This window comes from Somniosus microcephalus, chromosome 1 (genome assembly GCF_052327205.1).
Source record: "Somniosus microcephalus isolate GS21.2 chromosome 1, FLI_Smic_1.0, whole genome shotgun sequence".
Lineage (NCBI taxonomy): Eukaryota > Metazoa > Chordata > Chondrichthyes > Squaliformes > Somniosidae > Somniosus > Somniosus microcephalus.
This window is the reverse complement of record NC_140987.1, coordinates 261,237,648-261,252,335: the sequence shown is the minus strand read 5'-3', so window position 1 is coordinate 261,252,335 and position 14,688 is coordinate 261,237,648. Positions and strand designations below refer to the sequence as shown.

The 14,688-nt window shown below is 44.0% G+C and overlaps 1 protein-coding gene across 1 annotated transcript in view; it reads left to right on the top strand.

The window, feature by feature from the left end:
* The window catches only part of smc2 (structural maintenance of chromosomes 2), a 74,825-nt gene that overhangs the window by 41,466 nt on the left and 18,671 nt on the right, over positions 1 to 14,688 (top strand). Inside the window, 7 exon segments of the mRNA XM_085992963.1 lie at positions 3,870 to 4,074; positions 5,648 to 5,783; positions 8,780 to 8,904; positions 11,973 to 12,166; positions 13,022 to 13,165; positions 13,251 to 13,380; positions 13,383 to 13,444. Coding sequence (XP_085849089.1) covers positions 3,870 to 4,074; positions 5,648 to 5,783; positions 8,780 to 8,904; positions 11,973 to 12,166; positions 13,022 to 13,165; positions 13,251 to 13,380; positions 13,383 to 13,444 — 996 coding nt within the window.

The window sequence follows — 14,688 nt, the reverse complement described above, 5'->3', positions numbered from 1 at the left end:
ATGATGTATGAGGAGAGATTGGGTCGATTTGGCTTATTTTCGCTAGAGTTTAGAAGAATGAGGGGATCTCATTGAAACTTATAAAATTCTAACAGGACTAGACAGACTGGATGCAGGAAGGATGTTCCCGATGGCCGGGGAGTCCAGAACCAGGGGTCACAGTCTAAAGATAAGGGGTAAGCCATTTAGGACTGAGATGAGGAGGAATTTCTTCACCCAGAGAGTGGTGAACCTGTGGAATTCTCTGCCACACAGGGCAGTAGAGGCCAATTGCATGCCAAACAACGGAAGCAACATGCGATAGACAGAGCTAAGTGATCTCAACCATGGATCAAATCAAAGCTCTGCAGTCCTGCCACATCCAGTCGTGAGTGGTGGTGGACAATTAAACAGTTAACAGGAGGAGGAGGCTCCAAAAATATCCCCATCCTCAATGATGGTGGAGCCCAGCACGTGAGTGCAAAAGACAAGGCTGAAGCATTTGCAACTATCTTCAGCCAGAAGTGCCGAGTGGATGATCCATCTCGGCCTCCTCCTGAGGTCCCTAGCATCACAGATGCCAGTCTTCAGTCCATTCAATTCACTCCACGTGATGTCAAGAAATGGCTGAAGACACTGGATACTGTAAAGGCTATGGGCCCTGACAACATTCCGGCAATAGTACTGAAGACTTGTGCTCCAGAACTAGCTGCGCCCCTAGCCAAGCTGTTCCAGTACAGCTACAACACTGGCATCTACCCGGCAATGTGGAAAATTGCCCAAGTATGTCCTGTTTACAAAAAGCAGGACAAATCCGACCTGGCCAATTACCGTCCCATCAGTCTACTCTCAATCATCAGCAAAGTGATGGAAGGTGTCGTCGACAGTGCTATCAAGCGGCACTTACTCAGCAATAACCTGCTAACTGACGCCCAGTTTGGGTTCCGCCAGGGCCACTCAGCTCCTGACCTCATTACAGCCTTGGTCCAAACATGGACAAAAGAGCTGGACTCGTGAGAGTGACTGCCCTTGACATCAAGGCAGCATTTGATCGAGTGTGGCATCAAGGAGCCCTAGCAAAACTGAAGTCAATGGGAATCAAGGGGAAAACTCTCCATTGGTTGGAATCCTATCTAGCACAAAGAAAGTTGGCTGTGGTTGTTGGAGGTCATTCATCTCAACCACATGACATCACTGCAGGAGCTCCTCAGGGCAGTGTCCTAGGCCCAACCATCTTCAGCTGTTTCATCAATGACCTTCCCTCCATCATAAGGTCAGAAATGGGGATGTTCGCTGATGATTGCACACTGTTCACCATTCAAGACTCGTCAGATACTGACGCAGTCCGTGTCCATATGCAGCAAGACCTGGACAACATTCAGACTTGGGCTGACAAGTGGCAAGTAACATTCGCACCACACAAGTGCCAGGCAATGACCATCTCCAACAAGCGAGACTCTAACCATCTCCCCTTGACATTCAATGGCATTACCATCGCTGAATCCCTCACTCAACATCCTGGGGGTTACCATTGATCAGAAACTGAACTGGACCAGCCATATAAATACTGTGGCTGCAAGAGCAGGCCAGAGGCTGGGAATTCTGCGGCGAGTGTCTCACCTCTTGACTCCCCAAAGCCTTTCCACCATCAACAAGGCACAAGTCAGGAATGTGATGGAATACTCTCCACTTGCCTGGATGAGTGCAGCTCCAACAACACTCAAGAAGCTCGACACCATTCAGGATAAAGCAGCCCGCTTGATTGGCACTCCATCCACCACCTTCAACATTCACTCCCTCCACCGGCGCATTGTGGCTGCAGTGTGTACCATCTACAAGATGCAGTACAGCAACTCGCCAAAGCTCCGTCAACAGCACCTTCCAAACCCGCGACCTCTACCACTTAGAAGGACAAGGGCAGCAGACGCATGGGAACATCACCACCTACAAGTTCCCCTCCAAGCCACACACCATCCTGACTTGGACCTGTATCGCCGTTCCTTCACTGTCGCTGGGCCAAAATCCTGGAACTCCCTTCCTAACAGCATTGTGGGTGTACCTACACCATATGGACTGCAGCGGTTCAAGGCGGCGGCTCACCACCATCTTCTCGAGGGCAATTGGGGATGGGCACTAAATGCAGGCCTGGCCAGCGACGCCCACATCCCATCAATGAATAAAAAAATTAAAAAATTCATTAAATATATTCAAGAAGGAGTTAGATATATTTCTTGAGGCTAAAGGGATCAAGGGATATGGGGAGAAAGCAGGGACAGGGTACTGAATTTGGATGATCAGCCATCATGGGCCAGAAATTTGGGTCCCCGCGGGTGAGTACGCGCTGGGTACTCACGCGTAGGCCCAACGAAAGTGCCGGTTTCGTGCGTGCACTGTGCATGCGCGGGAAACCGGAACTTCCGTTCCCTTAAAAGGTGTTCACAGGTCGAACGCGTGCGCTGGAGAGGCAGCGCGTACGTCTGGAACTTCCGTTTTTTTTTCCAGATTTCTCTGGGAGGGTAAGTCTCCAGGAGCTACACTTTTAAAAAGCAGTTGCAAGGCTTGCTTTTAACAAGGTAAGCGGTGAATTAAGTAAAATTAAAACATTTTTTCCACAGGTTTATTATTTTTAAATACTTTAAAGAAAACTAAGTTTATTTTTAGCCCCGCTAAAAACTAATTAATTTTTTCAAAAATTTAAATTATTGTTTAAAATAGTTATTTTATGTAATTTATAGCTATTTTAAAAATGTGATATTTTAAAAATGTATTTGAAGTTTTAGTTATGTTTTGGGGCTGAACTCTAATCATAGATTTGACAGGTCTTCCTGTCAAATCTATGAATAGAGATTCCCTGCTACGATTGGCTCTCCATGGCCCACGTGATCCCAGGGGATGCTTCGAACTAACAGTGCCCCTGGGATATGCAAGCACTGCGCGCCAGCAGTTGGAGCAGGCCCAGGATCGGAATCCCACGCGGGCCCACAGCACAATGGCCGGCGCGCAAGGTAAGTGCAGGTTGGAGGCTTGCACCCGCGGGAAGCCTCTGACCCGAATTTCTGGGCCATGATCTCATTAAATGGCGGAGCGGGCTCGAGCGGCCGAATGGCCTACTCCTGCTCCTATCTTCTATGTTTATGGATTTTCTTAATTTGTCTGCTCATTCTCAGTAGATCAGAGGGGAGATGAGAATTTTTTTAATGTGATGAACTGAATGCACTGCCTGGAAGGTTGGAGGAAGCAGATTCAATAATAGCTTTCAAAAGGGAATTGGATAAATATTTGGGCTAAATGTATGATTCTAGTGACAAAACTACCTTGAAGTGAAGACTTTCTTGCCATATCTTCTACTCCTGTGTATGTTATTATAAATGCAAGGGACCACAGTTTACAAGAAAGCATCCACTGGTCATTTTTATTGACAGCAATATAAAAGAGCAGGCCTCTTGGAGGGGAAAATCCAGTTAGCCTAAGTCACCCCAAAGGAGCAAGAAATGTACCTTTGATCAGGATTTTTGTTTATTAAATTAGACGTAGAGAAAATGTTTCCACTTTGGGGGGAATCCAAAACTGAAGGTCACAAATATAAGATGATCACTAATAAATCCAATAGAGAATTCAGAAGAAGCTTCTTTACCCAGAGAGTGGTGAGAATGTGGAACTCGCTACCACAAGCAGTAGAGGCGAATAGCATAGATGCATGTAAGGGAAGGTAGATAAGCACATCTTGATGAAGTAGGGTGGGAAGCGGCTCATGTGGCACATAACTTGTTGGGCTGAATGGCCTGTTTCTGTGCTGTAGACTGTAACTCTCTGTAAAACTCCTATGTTCTAAAGTGTTTGCTGTTACATAGCTGATTGTAGTTTACATATTCTACATTTCTTTATTTCAGGTGGGTGCAGACAATGTGCACACGGCATTGTCCCTGGTTGAATATGAGCATGAATTAAAGAAGGCAATGGAGTATGTTTTTGGGTCTGCGTTAGTGTGTGACTGCTTGGATAATGCCAAGAAGGTGACCTTTGACCCTCGGATAATGACAAAGACGGTCACTATTGGCGGTGATACTTTTAACCCACAGGGAACATTAAGTGGAGGTTAGCTTGCTCTTCTATATTCATGCCATTTGTTTTTTATGATATGTGCAAGAAAGGAAGTATCCTGGAACCATACGAAGAGTACCTCAATTTGGCACATTATCCTCTGCAAGAACCAAAACTTGTCTTTTCTGATTCCATGATAAGTGATCAAACTTAATTGTAATGGAAGGAAGAAACTGACTAACTTAAATAAGAATAATATAACGGTGTGTTGGGCAAAATAATGCTCAAACATGTACTAAATGACTGGCAATGTCATTTGATTACCTTGATTAGACGTGACTATCACTTAAACTTAAAGCTCAAACCATTTTTATACTGAAATGTGCTGTATCTGAGAGAATAGATGTAAGAAATGGCTTTACTTCCCGTGTTTTTAGGCTCATGGCTAAGTGTTAGTTTTTTGCGCTAGATATTCCTTGGGTTCAGCATTGCAGACCACTCCTGTAAGTGACCCTCTACTTCCTACAATCCACAATGATCCATTAACTGCTCAACATCTAGGTAAATGCCACTAGTCCAGAGGTCTAACAGAAAACCCTCATCACTATTCTGTTTACTGAATATGACACTTGCCCTCGTGTAATTTTCCTTTGGTGGTTAGATTAAGCATTCCATCAGCCATGGTTTGAATATACGCTTCTAGTCAGAATTATTGAGCAGTAAACCGATAAATGAATAGTCGTAAATGTGAACAGTAGATTTACAGTAACTATTGTAATATTGATGCTTCTCCTGCATAGCGTAGAACTGAACCTCAAACATGTTCCTCGAGCACTTTTACATGATGGCTCGCTAATGTAGAGTCTCTGACTGCCATTAGACTGACTCGGAACCTGTTGGCCTCCGATATACTGTCCAAGATCCTCTTTTGCAGCTGCAGCGAAATGAAGTATATATTTTTTTAAATGTGTATCTCCTAGGTACAAGTAGGTGATCAGCTATTCACAAGATTCAAAACACTGTTTGCCCACACAAATGCAGCTGCAAATTGTATAATATAATTCAAGGAGAGTTGCAGCAAACTAGTTATTGAGCTGAATGGCTGCAAACCCCAACATGGTAAGCATTTCCTGCCTGCCTTCCTTTCCCTCGCCCACAATGGACCTAGCAATCAGACGCCGAGTTATAAGCTTGCCAAACTCTCTTGTTTCTTGAGTTGTTGAGTATCAATTAGGCCAGGGCATTTTCTGAAAGTATCCCTGGGTATTTAACTCTTCATGGACTGTGGCAAAAGAAAAAGACCAAAAATAATACACCATGGACAAAAATTCTCTATTTTTGTCACCACTAGTGTCAGTGCAGTAGAATGCTATGTCAAGCAAAAGTCTCTCTGATACTGTAGTTTCAAAAAATTAGGTCATACGCATTTTATCAGAATATTTCATTATTTGGTACTACAAAATGAAGGCTCCGCCTCCCTGTTTCCATTGTATTGATGGACAAGAACATTTGCTTTTACACGTTGCTTTTTATTACCCTTTGTAAAATTTTTGTAGTGTTTGGGTGAATTTGTGACCCACCTATCGCCCATTGTTAACTTTAGTTGTGCACTAATTTTGTTAACCAGGTGCTCGTACGCAGTCTGCCTCTGTGCTGGTTAAACTCCAAGAGCTGAAGGATATCCAGGATAAGCTCAAATCTAAACAAACTGAGTTGCAACAAGTGGATAAGGAGCTGGCGAGTCTCAAGAATATTGTGGAAAAGTACGTCTGTTTCTTGGGTTATCAAAATATCTGTTCTACCTGTATGATATTTTAAGATGCTTATAGAGTATAAATCAGCAAACTTATCTTTCAGCAAGTTACAATTATTTGACTTTTTTGATGCTCTTTCCCCCCTCCCATGCAAAGAAAGAACTTACATTTGTATAGCACCTTGTGAAGCCTCCCAGAAACCTCCAGCATGCTTCACATACAGGAAACTTTGTGTTATCCGGAGGCTAAATGTCCGGCAAGCTCGAGCCACCGGCAAAAATCAGGAGCCGTTTTGTTAGGTTTTTTTTCTTCTCGTGGCTTTTTTTTCCAATAGTCAGGCTCTGCAAAGTCTCTCTGAAGCTGTTGCTAAGCGACAGAGACGCTTCCAAGGTACGACTGACTGTTTAGAAGCTGTTGCTAAGCAACAGTGTTTGTTGCCAGATACGGAGCTGAAAAGTTCCGTATGCTTCAACATTAACGCGGGTTTGTCCGGCAGTTTTGAGGGAAAGGCAACAGCTCGGTCCTGTTGGTGCTGGATAGCACAAAGTTTCCTGTACAATGAATTGCTTTGAAGTGTGCTCACTTTTTTTTTGGCAAAATGCCTACATGTCGCATTAACAGCAATGAGATGAATAAGTAGCTAATCTATTTTTGGTGGTGTTTGTTGACAGAAAAATGTTGGACAGGAAACTGGGAGAAAGAACTCCGTCTTTCTTCTAGGATTTTTAATCTCTACCTGAATCATTGGAACAGGCAGATGGGGCTTCTGTTTGATATCCCATTCAAAGAAGGGTACTTCAAACAATGCAAGTAGTCCCTCAGTACAACACTGGTGTCAGCCTAAATGTTGTGCAGGAGAACTCTATTGGGCTTGAAGCCACAACCTGCTGACTTGGCCATAAATGCTAGGAACTGAATACTTAGCATTTTCAACGTAGCCTTCAGTACTCCAATGTCGCGTCCACGCTCTACATGTTCTTTGATGGCCGTCTCGATTCAACCTGGTCTGCTCCTGCGTCTTCGGTTTTCTGCTTCACTGATGGGAATTTTTCAGTCTACATTGCGCTAGTATCGATCTGTTCCTGCTGGTTCCCATTCTGCTTCACTGCTGCTGAATGACTGCTTATCGTCTGTTTCCCATTGTTGCTGACTCTATTCAGCCCTCTGCTGGTATACCAGATCCGTTGGTATGCACTACTAATCATCGAGGCCATTACTCACCTTCGCTGGATCAACCTATGGCTGTCTGAGACCCATCTTTTGTTCCTTCAGTTGTCCCACTACCACCCCCTTGTACCATCATCCCTTTTGTTCTCCTGGAACTCCCTACCTAACAGCACTGTGGGAGTACCTTCACCACACGGACTGCAACGGTTCACCACCACCACCTTCTCAAGGACAATTAGGGATGGGCAATAAATGCTGGCCTTGCCAGCGACGCCCACATCCCATAAACTAATTAAAAAAAAATCATCATCCAGTTCTGACGAAAGGTCATCGACCTAAAATGTTAACTCTGTTTCTCTCTCCATAGATGCTGCCTGATCAGCGTATTTTCTGCTTTTATATGCTGTCTCATGGTCAATTCTCTGCCTTCTCGTTTCTCCATTTTCTACAGGAAAATCTCTACCAGTGTGCCACTGATACTCTGACCCTCAAACAACTCCTGGACTCATTTGCCCTCCACAGGTGTCTTTGAATCTGGACATTAGTTCATTGGTGCTCCAAGATGAGACCAGCTGATCTACAAGTCAACTTCATTCCACCACAGGACCTCTGACTTTAACTAAGACTCCCAACTGTCTAGCCTTTGGCCTTCCATTCGCCACAGCTGTTGATCTGTTCAATCACTCTCTCACCTCTGCCTTTGATGCCCTGGTCCCCAGTAAAAGCCTTAATCTCTCCCATCGTGGCCCTTCCCTTTGCTTCCTTAAGCCCAAGGGACACAGACTTAAACGTATATGACGCATATCTGGTTTAGCTATTCATTGCTAAATCTAACTGGACCACACAAAGCACTATCTGCGTCTGCTCTCCTCTGCCAAAAATGCTCATGACTTCAGGATCATCTTGAAACGCAAAGATAAACCCCAGTTTCTTTTCTCCACCACCAACCCTCTCCTTAAGCCGCTCTCCACTGCCCACTCTACCCCCGCCTCCAACAAGTGCAAGGAGCTTGTGGACCTCTTTGGCACTAAGATTGAGACCATCCGTTCAGCTGCCTGTCTCATTACCACCCCCCCTCCCCCTTCCCCTTGCCACCAAGCAGTGTCTCCCTCAAGGATCCCCCTGCCTTAGCCCTGAACCCACATCTTTCTTTAGAGAGAATGCAAAATGTTTGAAGTTTCCACAGCTAAGCGATTTAAAAAAAATTATCTGTTCTGTTTATTGCTGAAAGTGTTGTTGGCAACCGCTGCTGTTAATCTTGCCTATGTTGAGGCCCAAGTGGCTGCTGTGACTTCGGAAAATGGGCCACTCCCTTCCTCTGTTTCTGAATAAATATTCTACTGTACAGCCTGAAACACTATATTACCTCTTTCAATTCTCCGTCCCTTTCGCTTGAGCCATGCTGAGCTATTAGATTCTAACCTTTTCTCATGTTCTCGATCTGTAGCTCATGTATTACTAAAATAATGCTGTTTCTCATTGCTGAAGAGCCAGAAGGAAGTGGCAAAATTGGGGCTGTGCTACCTGGCTGCTGGAAAGAGTTTTGCCGTGGCATGCGCATGCCTTTGGTCTCCTGTGCAAAAGATTTTTGTATTAGGCCAGGTTTAAAGTACAGGTTTATGGTGGATGAAGATTTCTACATTAAGATTTGGTGACATAATGGAAAAGTACAAACCCCATCAATGAACAAGAAAAAAGAATCTACCATACAGTCACAATGTTCACTGCAGACAACTTTATGTTTTGGCTGAAGCAATTCAGTAAATAGTCTCCTCTTCTGCATTACATTTGGTACAGTGCTACAAATAATGTAAGGTTTTTATCACACATCTTTTCAGGTACCGAGAGTTGAAACTGCAGTGCGAGTTGAAATCTCAGGAGGAAGAACTACTGCTGGTAAAGCTTCAACAGAGCTCCTACCATAAGCAGCAGGAGGAGTTTGAAACCCTTCAAAAAACTATTGGTATTTACTACTATGGCTAAAGTGGGGGAGGGTGAAAGCTTTTGAGAGAGTGCAGGATATAGTCTAAGGTATACTTCAGCATAAGATTTTACAAGGCCTGACCTTGAGTATTTGTCACCAAAAATGTTTAAATGTTCATATTTAAAATGGCTAGTTTGATAACTGCTATCTTGTTTGCATAATTTCTGGGAGCAGGCATTGAAGCATGATGGCTGGCACTTGGCTCTCTTTCTCTCAATACTCCCTGCTTTACTAAAAGCAGTAAACAGCAGCAGTGGGTGCTGAGGCTGTCCTGACAAAATAACGAAATCTATTCTAAAGAGTAGGCTGGAGAAATACCTAGAAAACTTTAACTTGAACAGCAAGCATGGCTTTAGAAGCGAATGTTTCTATATTTCTTCTATATTTCTTAAGGCTAAAGGGGTCAAGGGATATGGGGAGAAAGCAGGGACAGGGTGAATCACACCGGGTACTGAATTTGGATGATCAGCCATGATCTCGTTAAATGGCGGAACAGGCTCGAGGGGCCGAATGGCCTACTCCTGCTCCTATCTTCTATGTTTCTAAGTTCTTGACTGATGAGCCTTGAAATAAGATCAAATAGGTTACAGATTAAATGAGGAATGGCATTCTAAATGGCACAATCTATTTGAACATCAGAAATAGGAGCTGGAGTAGGCCATTCGGCTCTGCGAGCCTGCTCTCCATTCAATAAGATCATGGCTGATCTACCTCAACTCCACCTTCCAGCACTATCCCCATAACCCTTGATTACCTTGGTGTCCAAAAATCTATCGATCTCTGTCTTGAATATAATCAACGACTGACCATCCACAGCCCTCTGGGGTAGAGAATTCCAAAGATTCACAATCCTTTGAGTGAAGAAATTTCTCCTCATCTCAGTCCTAAATGACCGACCCCTTATTCTGAGACTGTGACCCCCTAGACCTAGACTCCCCAGCCAGGGGAAACATCCTCCCTGCATCTACCCTATCAAGTCCTTTAAGAATTTTATATGTTTTAGTGAGATCACCTCTCATTCTTCTAAACTCTATGGACTTTAGGCCTAGTCTGCTCAATCTTTCCTCATGGACAATCCCCATATCCTAACAATCAGCCTGGTAAACTTTTGTTGCACTCCCTCTAAGGCAAGTATATCCTTCCTTAGGTAAGGAGACCAAAACTGTACACAGTACTCCAGCTGTAGTCCCACCAAGGCCCTATATAATTGTAGTAAGATTCTTTACCTTCGTACTCCAATGCCTTTGTAATAGAGGCTAACATACCATTTGCTTTCCTAATTGCTTGCTGTACCTGCATGTTAACTTTCTGTGATTCATGTACAAGGACACTTAGGTCCCTCTGAATACTAACATTTCCAAGTCTCTTACCATTTAAAAAATATTCTGCTTTTCTATGTTTCTTACCAAGTGAATAACTTCACTGTTTTCCACATTATATTCCATCTGCCATGTTCTTGCCCACTCACTTAACCTGTCTTTATCCCTTTGCAGTCTCTTTGTGTCCTCCTCACAACTTACTTTCCCACCTAACTTCGTATCATCAGCAAATTTGGGTACATTACAATCATCTAAGTCATTGATATAGATTGTAAATAGCTGAGGCCCAAGCACTGATCTTTGGGGTACCCCACCAGTTACAGCCTGCCAATCTGAACATGTCCCATTTAATAATGTGATAATGACCAGATATTCTGTTTTAGTGATGTTGGTTGAGGGATAAATATTGGCCAGGATAGAACTTAATGCAGTTTAATGTCTCACCTGAAGGACGACACCACCAACCATATGGACTGCAGCGGTTCAAGAAGGCGGCTCACCACCATCTTCTCAAGGGCAATTAGGGATGGGCACTAAATGCAGGCCTAGCCAGCCAGCAATGCCCACATCCCATCAATGAATTAAAAAAAAAAAAACCAGTGCAGCACTCCCTCAGTACTGCATTGGAGTGTCGGCCTACAGTTTGTGCTCAAGTCTCTCGAGTGGGACTTGAAAACACAACTTTCTGACTCGGAGATGAGAGTGCCACCACTGAGCCACAGCTGAACTTTAAAACTTTAATTTTTTTAATGAGGTTCTTTGTAGAAAAACTTCTACTTAAACTTTAAAAAAAATCTAGTGTGGTGCATGGGACTGTATAAGCAGTTGGTTTTAAAAAAACATGAGTACTCGTGAGAAGTGTAATATCAGACGGGGTGAAGGTGTTGAGCGGAGTTTCCCAGGGATCAGTTTCTAATCCCCACATAAATGACCTGGATACAGAAATTAACTAAGCTTCTCGAATACAAACCAAAAAGAAAGGAAATTAATGATGTAAGGAGCATCAAAAATAAAATACCTGAGTTACAGCTATGCACAACTAGCAAGAATATTGATACTGTTATTGCAGAAACATGGCTCATCACACAATTGGAGCTAAGAGCAGGAAAACAAGCAATCTACAAAGTTGAAGGAGTTGCATTATTGATGGAAAATTATATAGCAACTCTGGAAAGGGTGGGTATAGAAGAAGAGGATAAAGTTGTGGGGGGGGGGCGGGGGTTGGGGAATAGGACTCCATTCAGTGAGCGTGCTTTACTGAAGCTGGCTATTTGTACAGTAGAGTCAAAATTCTCAACCTTTTGGAGGCTGTGTAAGGAGCGTGCAAGAGCCTTGTTAGAGCTGGCTCCGTGCTGAATTCTGTTTTTAATCTGCTCACTTGATTAGTGCTGCTCGTCATGAATGCTGGGATATGCTGCTCTGGCCTTTGGGGATTCCTTAAAAGTGTGTTTATTATTGTAACTAAAGTTCTGAGTTTTGGATATCTATCTCTATTATACTTGATACTTTACTTCCCGATGGTGTTTGGAACTGCCTTTTTTTTCATCAAGACTTTTTTCCATAATTTATTTTCCACAATCTTTCTGACAGCTAACTTTTCAGTTGCAATAACAAATTGTTCCTTGACTATTTGATAAAAAGTGGTGGAGCACAGTTAAGACTAAGATGTATCACACTACACGGCATGAGCTTAAAATGACACTGTTCTTATGCTCTCTCTAATTCTAGATCAGTGCGAAGAGACACTTAACAAAACGAAAGAAATACAAAAGAAGGCTGAAGAAAAGTACAACATCTTGGAAAATAAGACGAAAAATGCTGAGTTTGAGAGGGAAAAGGAACTGAAGGAAGCTCAGAAGAAGCTAGATGATGCCAAAAAGAAGGCTGACATGTCCAATAAGAAGACAAAAGGGAAACAGCAGGTGCATAACATTGCAGTGAGATGTGTAGTTTCTCTCACAACCCCAGTTTGTCTCTGGACAGTAAAATGTAGGTCAGTTGTGTTGTGTGAAGTGAAATTCTGTTGGGAATGACTCAGTAAATTGAAACTTTCACAGTCTGAATGATTTTTTTCTGTAATTTCTGCAACAAAAAATGGGCTCAATAGTGCATGCTGATCTATCTTGAAAGTCAATTATTCCCGTGGGTTGCAGATTTGATCCGTTTTGCCGAGTTCCCAATTTTCACATACACCTTCTCGTGATGCAGAGAGAAAATTGGATTGGGCATCTTTTGTGTCCCCAAGAGCAGCATCAGAGATGACCTGTGAGCAGATAGAGAAGGTGGATGATGGGAGGAACATGCAATGGGAACTAAAACTAGGTGCGAAGGAGAATACTTATTCTAAGACGTTACCTTCTGCATACCAAAGGAAAAGTCATCCAGTTTGAAAATCACAGGGATGCCTACCTATCCTTTTGAAAGATGTTTCAGCCTGCCTTACGACTCCGCATACAAAAATGCTGCCTTCTGCAGTATCATTTCCTTTGACAACTTACCTAAAATAATGTCCATCTAGTAATTGACCTTCCACATTTTCTATTCAGAGCCATTAGCTCAAAAAAAGTGCAAATATGTCGAAGACTGATTTTAAAATTTCAGCCTTGCTTCCAGTCCCAAAATTCACAAAAGCTGGTTCCAGTTATTTGTCCTTTTAATGGATGTTTATTCAGGGTGTAGGTGATACATGTTCCAAAATGAGGTGTGGTAGATTAAAAGAAAATTTGTCCCATAGCTTTTGCTCTCTGGTTGCTAGTATATGTGTTTTGAATCTGTAGGAAATGGATGCTCTGCTTTTAGAACTGGAAGAGTTAAAGCGTGAGCAGACTGGATACAAACAGCAGATTGAGGCCGTGGATGAAGCCATCAAATCTTACAAAAAACAGATTGAAAACATGGCTGAAGAAATGGCAAATAATAAGGTATTAACATTTAAAATGGAAGACTAAATAATCCACATACTGGAGGTTATGTGATCTTGTTGATTATATGTCTTGTTTCTTTTAGGAAGCTGTGAAGAAGGCTCAGGATGACCTGGCTAAACAAAAAGAAGCCATAAAGTCTTGGAATAAGGAGATTCAAGTCAAAAACAGTTGTATATCAGAATTAGCAAAACAGAAGAATGAAGCTCAGTTGAAATTCAGGAACTGGAACACAACATTAATAAGCATAAACGTGACACTGCTGATGCTGCTGCTAAAGTAAGTGCGAGAGAATAAGTGTACAATTAATAATCGATTAACATTTTAGCTAATATATTGCATTTCAGCAGATCATGTAATGGAAAAGTTATCTTATCTTGTGTATATATATGTTATATATGTGTATATATATAAAGTTATAGAGTGTACCTACACGTCTGTTAGATCGAAAGAAAGCTTACGATTCCAGAACCGTCATAAGCGTATTTACGTTTCGGCGAGACAAAAATTGCGCCCGCGGTATCCAAAAAACGTTCAACATTCCGCTCATTAGCATTGAGTGACGTCGAGGTCGACCAATCGTACGGTCGAGCGGCCCGACGGTCGACCAATCACTGCGTGGCGGGGGCGGGTTCCTGGCGCGTTCAGGCGGGCCCTCCTAGAGTCGAGTGACGGGACGATTGACCAATCCTACGCTTCGGTGACCTGACGGTCGACCAATCGGTGCGTGTGTTGGCGGGCCTTATCGTTCTGAACCGAGGTGAGTCGCCGCCATCTTGATTCCAAACTTTTCATTTCTTTTTCCCCGCTTTCTGCGTCTTTTAAAAAAAAGTTGCTTTTAAAACACATATTGTTTTAAAAAAAAAAGTGAATTACTTTCTAAATCTTTTATCTAATCTCATTAATTTTCCTACCTTTCCCCGTTTTTGCAGGTAGGCCTCGAAGCCTGGGCGTCTGTTGCCAGCCATGCTGGACCCTAGGCAATTGTTTTGTGGCAAGCTCCTCCCACCCCTCACCCCCCACCTCCCCGCTGGGCCCGATTCCGAACCAGCGGCCAGCCATCTTGGTAAAGGCTGGCTGGGGCTTCATTCGCGCTCACGCTGCACGGCACACGCGCACCTCCACACAGAGCGCGGCCAGAGGGAAGCGAGCAGGTTAGCGGGGGAGGGCGGGGCTCGGGAGGGGAGCGGGTGCGGAGAGGGTTACCCCGGCAACCAGGCTCGCCAGCCGCAATCGGCCGTCTCAAGCCCAGGCCCGGTCCCGGAGATCGGGAGGCGGAGAGGGGAGGAGGGTTACCAAGGCAACCGGGCCCGGCCAGCCGCAATCGGCCGTCTCAAGGCTCGGGCTGACCGGGGCGCTGCGCTCGGCATGTCATTGCGTGGGGCGGCACGGAGCTCAGCGGAGCCATCGCCGGCAAAGGGGAGAGGGTCTGCTGGCTCCCCCCTCCCTTTCTCCTCCCCCCCCTCTCCCCCACCCTCTACCCCCCCTCCCCCTCCCTCTACCCCCCTCCCCCTCCCTCTACC